Consider the following 7961-nt stretch of genomic DNA (forward strand, 5'->3'; position numbering starts at 1 on the left):
TGCTTGATTAAGGCCCTTAACCCCCAGATGTATAATGAAATAAAAATGTAAGTCACTCTGGATGAGGGTGTCTGCTAAATACCGTAAATCTAAACCGCTTGAAGTTTGCAGTTCACTCGGAAATTCCCTTGAGCGTTTCAAACGTTTCAGAAATGAAAAGTCCTGCCACATAGTTGCAGCTGATTGCAGTTAACACGACTCTGCAGCCAGATAGGCGAGAACTACGAAGTGACATCATCAGGGAGAACTATAATAAATGGCATATGTCGTCTTAATACTTTTGGCCACCGCTGTACGAGACTTTATTTACGACGAGCTTAAAGCTGCAGGGATCGCATAATTCATCCGACGTGACAGACGCTGTGAAAGTCAGACTCTTACAGCGAGTCATGATATTACTGTCAATCCTCCCAGGCTTTAATCCCACCTTATTAAGTCTCTCATTTCATCCCAAATACACACCTTTCACCATGCACAAGCTCTTTTTGCAAAGTCTTTTTTTTCCTGTGATAAACACAAAGAATGTTTTTTATTATTAATAATATTATTATTATTATAATTAATATTAAAATACATGAATTATAAAACTACCAGTGACAAAACTGCATGAACTTAAAACTAGATTGCGCATTTTTTCCCATTCAAATTCTTCTTGATTTTCTCGCACTTTTTTTTTAAACCCTGTCGCACACATCCCTGTTAGACACTTCTAAACCCGCTGTACATCTAAAAATAACATGTTTTATCCCTCCAGCAACCACACGATCAGCGGTGCTTTTTAACACACTCTCAAACTCTCAGTAGCTGTGTGTCGTGTTACCGCGTTTCCGCGTGTCTGCACTGTGTTTACTAGGAGCTCATTAATGAAAAGGAAAATAAAGAAAGCTGAACAAAGCCAGCCATTAAAGCCTAAGTACAGCTACAGGTTGTCAATAAAGCTTTGCATACGCTACGATATTAAGAGTGCAGATTTCGGTTCAGAAATTCATGATTTGATAAAGAGACATCAGCACCGTGTCATACGCAAAGAAAATCGCTAGAAATTTGCTTATCCTAATATTTTTTTTGCCATGTGAATAGTGCTTACATGACAAAAACATTCTGCCATGATTGCAAAGTAAAAGTAGAAATACAAACCGTCTACTTTTATAAACACGATTATACAGTATCTCTGTTGTTTCTGATAAACTGCTAAAAATGGAACGATGCCTCAAAAGAAAACTCTTTCAAGTTTAAAAGAAAAAGAAAACAGATAAAGCTTGGATTTACAATGTGTCCGCGAAGATAACTTCTTTTCACGATGGCGGTTTTCGCTGTGACAAATCAAGACAAGTCGTCATGACGCCTCTGGATCATAATTGCAGCGTTGCTGAAAATGGAGCTGTCGTTTATATTGTATTTATGCCACTTTTAATACACAAGTTTATTAGTGATGTAATGCACGTTTGCACTGCTTGCAAAAAATATTCCATCACAGTCATATTTTGTAAAAACATATAATATTTATGGTATATATTATAAGGCCTTCATCATTGTTAACATTTTATATTGCTAAAATTATTTATGAAGCTGCATTACTGCATTGTTATTATTAGGTATTAGGTTTTATGAATAGTCACCGTTATAAGTCCTGTGGATAACACTTTATTAATTAACACGCAAACACAAAAGAAACAAAAGCTCCACGTTTTTGTTTTTTTTTTACTTTATAAATAAAAAAGCTACTATTACAATGTTTTTTATTGGACTTCTCTAGAAGCACTTAATGCGTGATGCATACAGATAACAGTTAATAAATTAATTCATTAGAAATATACTCAAAATAAATAATGGCTAGCCATAAATGCTTAGAATAATAATTATAATGCCTAATGTTATATATTAAAGTGAAATACTGTATATTTAATTTTATGACCATTATCAAAAATGTTATTAACAATATTTTTAACAGCTTATTTAAAGAATAATAATCATTTAAAAAAAAAAAATATATATATATATATATATATATATATATATATATATTATAATAGTATATTATATATGAGAACAATATAGCATATATATATATATAAACAGTAGTAAAACTCCAATATAACAGAAATATAATTAGTACAAACTACAACTAGGAAATAACTTAATTATAAACCCTATTATTGTAAAACACAAAGATATTACAAGATCATGCATAATGTACAACAAGCAAAACCCTTATCAAAAATTTAGAGACTAAATCTTGTCATCTACACTACGATACATAACGTACAATATTTTGTGAAAGCGGCTACGCTGCTGCACTGAATATTTTCCTTTACACTAAATAAATGAAGATTTAGGAAATCCTTTACTACATTATAACCAAACTGAGACTTGAAATATTTCTATTTTTATTATTGTGGAATCGGTTCTGAGACTAAAACCTCATGTTATTATGATTCAGTGCCTTTGCAACTCTCATATTATAATAATAATAATAATAATTATTATTATTATTATATAGTAAATATTTCTTGTAAATCCAGGTCACCTTGTGTCATGATAATTATTGCAGTTTTTAGTCTGGTATCGGGACTGTCGCACCATTTGTTTTATTTTCATAAGCGATCGACATTCGCTCAGAGTCGCACACACGAGCACGGATGGAAAAAAGCTCGTTCGGTTGCTCATTAGTCATCCGTGCCATCCGAGTGCCATCCAACAAAGAGAGACCCAGATGCCGAGAGAGCCTCAAGAGACACGGCCATGAGGGAGAGAAGGAGAAAAAACGAGAGAGAGAAAGAGAGAGAGAGAGGAGCACGATGCAGCATCTTGCTCACTGCACTCTCGTCCCACTCCCATTTGCACTCGCACAAAAAGTGGGCGGATCAAAGACGCAAACTGAATCGACAACCACCTTGACATCTCCGATTCGTGATTCATTTCTCTAAGCATGATTGTTTTCCCAGCAAAAATGCAGATAACCGGTCTGCCTGCAACCCCTGCCCTGCTTTCGGTCTGATCTGTAAAATCTGTTAAAAAAATTAAATAATAAAAGTGACATTTGTCTCATCACTGACCCGAAAACATGTTTTCCATTCTCTGGGAAGACACAGAGAGCACGAGTATGAGAGAAGACGCATTTCTTTGTTGTAACTCTGGATTTTTTTTTTCCGCACGTCAATAAAAGAGACATAAACAAGGATAAAGAGCTAGAGCGCAGACGGCTGATGGAGAGAGAGAGAAAGAGAGAGAGAGAGAAACAGAGTGAGTGATAGCGAAGGAGGAAATGAAGAGGGAACGTTAGCTCGGAGAGAGAGCAGCGTGATACTGTGGGCCTTGAGCAAGTCCGTTACGGCTCAATTGCTAGATCGGCATGTGGATTAGGTTCTGCACAACTCGGGATGAGGAAATGTAAACGTGAGAGACCGACTTGCTCGATTTAGTTACAAGTAGGCATAATTCTGAGCCTTTAGTTGAGAGTATTAGGCCTGCATGTGTATATTCTTTGAAAAACAAGGCGTATTATATAAGCGGCTAAGAAACATCTCATGCAAGAAAATAAACATAGCTCAGAAGAAACTATTGTATACTGAAACCTACATGATCCTTACTCAAATAAACTCTACCCTGTTCAGAAATACACACGGAAAAAAGGGAAAAAAAGAACGCTTTGTGATACTAAAATGTGGGCTATGTAATAAACTCTCACCAACCATCGCTGTCTAGTTCAAAGCTCCTGCAAGCTTAAAAATGATGACGTGCTAAGCTTAATGTCAAAAAAGCAACTATTTCCTTGACGTTCAAGTCAAACCGGGACTTTTGATTGTGCCGAATAGTGCATTAATCTAAACATGCGATTTGCAAATGCACTCCTGCCATAGCTGCTGTTATTTAAGGGATGTTCAAGTCAAACCGGGACTTTTGATTGCACAGAATAACAGAACACTGTTATGAGAGTCAAAACTCCCTTTATTTCTTTATATAAACCCCTGCTGCATTAATGCATTCATCCCAGTGTTTCCCTACTGCTTGGATACCATCAAGTTTTCTCTAAAGCAATGGCCTAAGCATGTTGAAACGGCTTGGTGCGAGGTCAGGACTGAATGTGGCAATAACTCCCAGAGTTCCTGTAACATGCGAGTTGCATTCGTGAATGATTGTGTGTACAGTTCACACATTACAACGATCTTTAAACCGTTTGCACCGTTCAAATAAGAGTCTCATGACCCCACTTTCATTCGGTTTTATGCCTTCATTCAGGGGCGAAATTTCATCACAAATCCCGGTTTGACTTGAACGCCGCGTGTGGCTTTTATATATTTATGATATTAATATAATCCAGAGAATTTCGTTCATGTTACTGCAATAAATTAAATTCTTAAATAATTTTTTTCTGGCTTTAACTTAAATTTGCTATTATTAACTTATGCATCTAAATAATTCTGTTCTTCGGTCCATGAAAGACCAAGGCCATGCGTTATATAAACGAGAGCAGCCATGTCAGAATTCATCTGTGTTTTTTTAATGATTTTTTTAATGATTTACTTTAAATATTTGTAGTAATTCTGCATTTACGTATTCAGGCAAAACTAAAAAAAAACAAAAACGATCAGACTGAGTAACGTGCGAAACAATTGCTCAAGGAGTGGCCTGGCTCTGTGTGTCTGCAAACAAATATTACTTCACCAGTATTTTTTTTTTTTTTTTTAAAGGAGTAAGCATAAGTGCAAGAAAGCAAGATACTAACAAATACTGTTACTCTGGCTAGCGTGATGAATATATATACTCAGCACGTTAATATGTTCCTTTGAATATGACGGATTAGACTTTTCTTTTATAATGGAGCATGCATAAAAGACGTGGTTTCCTTTGCAGATGTAACAGATGTGAGGTGTCAAGATAGACAGATCTCATCTGAGCAAAAAAAAAAAAAAAGAACAAAACTGCAATAAACATTGTAGTATGAACCTAATCCGAGACACATCAGTGCCAGAGATCCTAATCAGTGCCAGAGTTAAAGTGTTGATGTCTGACTGGGGTTTAAAAAGCTAAACTGGATTAATTCGCCAGGGTTCGGGTTCGAGTCCCGCCTCGGGGTTTTCTCTGGGGACTCCGGTTTCCTCCCACTGTCCAAGGATATGCAGACTGGCATTCCCAAATTGCCTATAGCGTGTGTATAAACCTGTGTGTGTGTGTGTGCCCTGCAATGAAATAAATTGGCACCCCGTCCAGGGTGAGTGACGGAGTAAGAGTGACGTCCCTGAAAACTTGTCTTCAAGCTGATGAAGCTTCTTATCATCAAAAACATTCGCAGTGATTTGAAGCGCACGTGCATTTTGCACGTGCATCCCTACTTTTGATCTTCACGTGTAGTAAGATGAAACGGACCCACAGCCCATGCAAAAACAAGTATCATGCAAAAAAGTCGCACCACATCCGCATCCCCATGCGTGCATCACCGTGCATCTACCTCTCTATATGCGAGTGTGTGTGTGTGTGGGTGTGTGTGTGTAGTCAGGAGCAGACACTGTGTGCATGATGCACGGTGGGATTTCGACTCAAAAAAACAGGGCCCGTGATGCGATGTGATGTGATCGTGACCCATGGAAGGAAAAGCATGCGTACTGGTTGCACGGTTGCGGTGAGTGCTGGTTCGTGAGCTTCTCCTTCCTTTTCTTCTTCTTCTTTATGTCATTAAATCTTGACCATAATGCATGACTGTAGTGCCTAATGAGAGCTTATTATTGCTGCTCGTGACACTGACAGTGATGGTTATTAGAGGTGAGAAGGATGGACGGATGGATGGATGGATGGATGGCGCGCGCTATTCACCTCCACCAGCCTTAATTATGATCCCTGTTGATTATGAGTGATCACCTGCAGTTTTAAACACACATATACACACGCATACGCACACGCACGTATAGACACACGCATGCACATATCCTCAAAAAAAAATAAAAATTGAAAAGAAAAAAAAACGCTGTCTTTCTCATCCGCTTTGTCTCACCTTCCGGACCGGTTTGCTGGTGTAGCTCGCGCTGCTCCACCGGGCCCGGTCCTGCCCCCCGGAGCGGCGCGTGTCCTCCTCCTCGTCTCCTAGCAGCCCGGCGGATGCTGAGTCCGAGTCCTCGCCTTCTTCCAGCTCCTCTCCTTCCTCCACCTCCGACGTTTTTAGGCGCTTCGGGGCGCGCTCGTACTCCTCCTCCGCGTACTCCTCCATCAGCGACATGTTCAACACTAAACACAGAATCAGGAATTCACGCCGCGGAGTGACGGGGCTTCAGCTTTAATGCAGATCCGGACAGAGAGCGCGAGACAGAAAGAGAGAGAGAGAGAATGTGTGCGCGCGCGGTCAGCAGCAGTGCGTTAGAGCTCTCGCGACGGCGCTCGTTTGCAGAGGCGAACAGCCTTGAGCTCGACGGGTTGCCAGATTGTGTGTGTTTGTCTCGCACTTCAGAATCCGGACGTCTTGCGCGTGCGCACTTCACTTCTGCACGCCCATGAGTCTGATGTTGTTGTTATGCTGGAGATAATTTTATGTATAATAATAATAATAATAATGTTTCCTTATAGCACTCTTTACACATAACCTAAACCAAAAAAAGTACTTCATATTAAAAATAATATTTTTTTTTTTTCTTCGCCTATCCCAGCATGGGAGCTGGAGTAAGAGGGCAGGGTCAGCCACGATACGGTGCCCCTGGGGGCAGACAGGGTCAAGGGCCTTGCGTAAGGGCCCAACAATGGCAACCTGGTGGAGCTCGAACCTTACGATCAGTTATTCAGTTTAACCCACTGAGATTTAACTCCAAACTTTATTTATTTTATTTTTACAGGGAAACCCTGTTGGATTCCTGGTCCAATCCCTTGATCTCTCGGTCATTACAGCTAAAAGAACTGTATTTTATTTACAAGCAAGTAGTCCATTGAATATGCTAATACACTATATAAACCGTAGCAAAAAAGAAAAGAGGAAACTCACTTACTCACTCACCGTCCACACCGCTTTATCCTGCATACAGGAGACTTAGGGCACAAGGTGGGGTACACCCTGGATGGGGTGCCAATCCATCACAGCGGACACACAAACGCTCTATTACACACTAGGGGGAACACACACACACACACATACATGTCTAATCTGCATGTCTTTGTGACTTTATGACTGTGGGAGGAAACCGGAGTACCCGCAGAAACCCATCATGCACACAGACCCAAGGCAGGAATCGAACCTAGACCCTGGAGGTGCAAGATGACAAGGCTAACCACTATGCCATCAGATAATTTCTGCATAAAAACAAAGAAGAAGAAAAAGAAGAAATGTGTGCTCTTGTAACACTCTTTACACATAAACAACCAAATCAAAAAGTTTTTTTATACTGAAACAAAATATTACAAAAAAAACATGCAGTTCAAATCAATTCAGTTTTATTTATATAATGCTTCTACCATGGACTAATAGAAAATATGCGAAATGAGTTCGAAAAATGTGAGGAAATACTGTATGTATAAATCAAAATGATCAGATCGTCCCAGTTGAGCCGGCCCAGGGCAACAGTGGCAAAGAAAAACTCCCTGAGACAACAATAAGTAGAAACCACACTTAACAGGGAACCTATCCTTATTCGGGTGATATCAGGTAGCAGTGATTGATATTGCAGTCATACTGTGGATTAAAAGAATGGAAATTCAGTATAAAAGGAAAAGTGTTTAAGTTAATCTACTGTCAATTTATATTATTGGAGGCTGAGGTAAAAAACTGTTTGTAAGAATTTCAGTCCTGAATAATTAAGCAACAGTAGTCACAAGTCATCAGAGAACAGCTGTCTACATCAGCCGAGTCAAAGATCGACTTCATGGTAAAATAGAACTGTCCCTAATCACCACACGCATCCCAAGCAGACCATACAGTACCAGGACCTCCACGCAATGAGATTTCCAACCAGAAGCAGGGCACCTTAGTGAGTCAGATAGATCCT

General features: G+C 39.4%; 1 protein-coding gene across 1 annotated transcript in view; it reads right to left on the reverse strand.

Annotated features, from left to right (window-relative positions):
• The window catches only part of LOC128542742 (heterogeneous nuclear ribonucleoprotein L-like), a 75364-nt gene extending 68969 nt beyond the window's left edge, over nt 1-6395 (reverse strand). The window contains exon 1 of the mRNA XM_053512714.1: nt 5990-6395. Within this exon, the coding sequence (XP_053368689.1) occupies nt 5990-6211 (222 nt within the window). The 5' untranslated portion in view covers nt 6212-6395. The remainder of the gene's footprint in view (nt 1-5989) is intronic.
• Nucleotides 6396-7961: the final 1566 nt, after the last annotated feature.

Source organism: Clarias gariepinus, chromosome 15 (assembly GCF_024256425.1).
Source record: "Clarias gariepinus isolate MV-2021 ecotype Netherlands chromosome 15, CGAR_prim_01v2, whole genome shotgun sequence".
Taxonomy (NCBI): Eukaryota; Metazoa; Chordata; class Actinopteri; order Siluriformes; family Clariidae; genus Clarias; species Clarias gariepinus.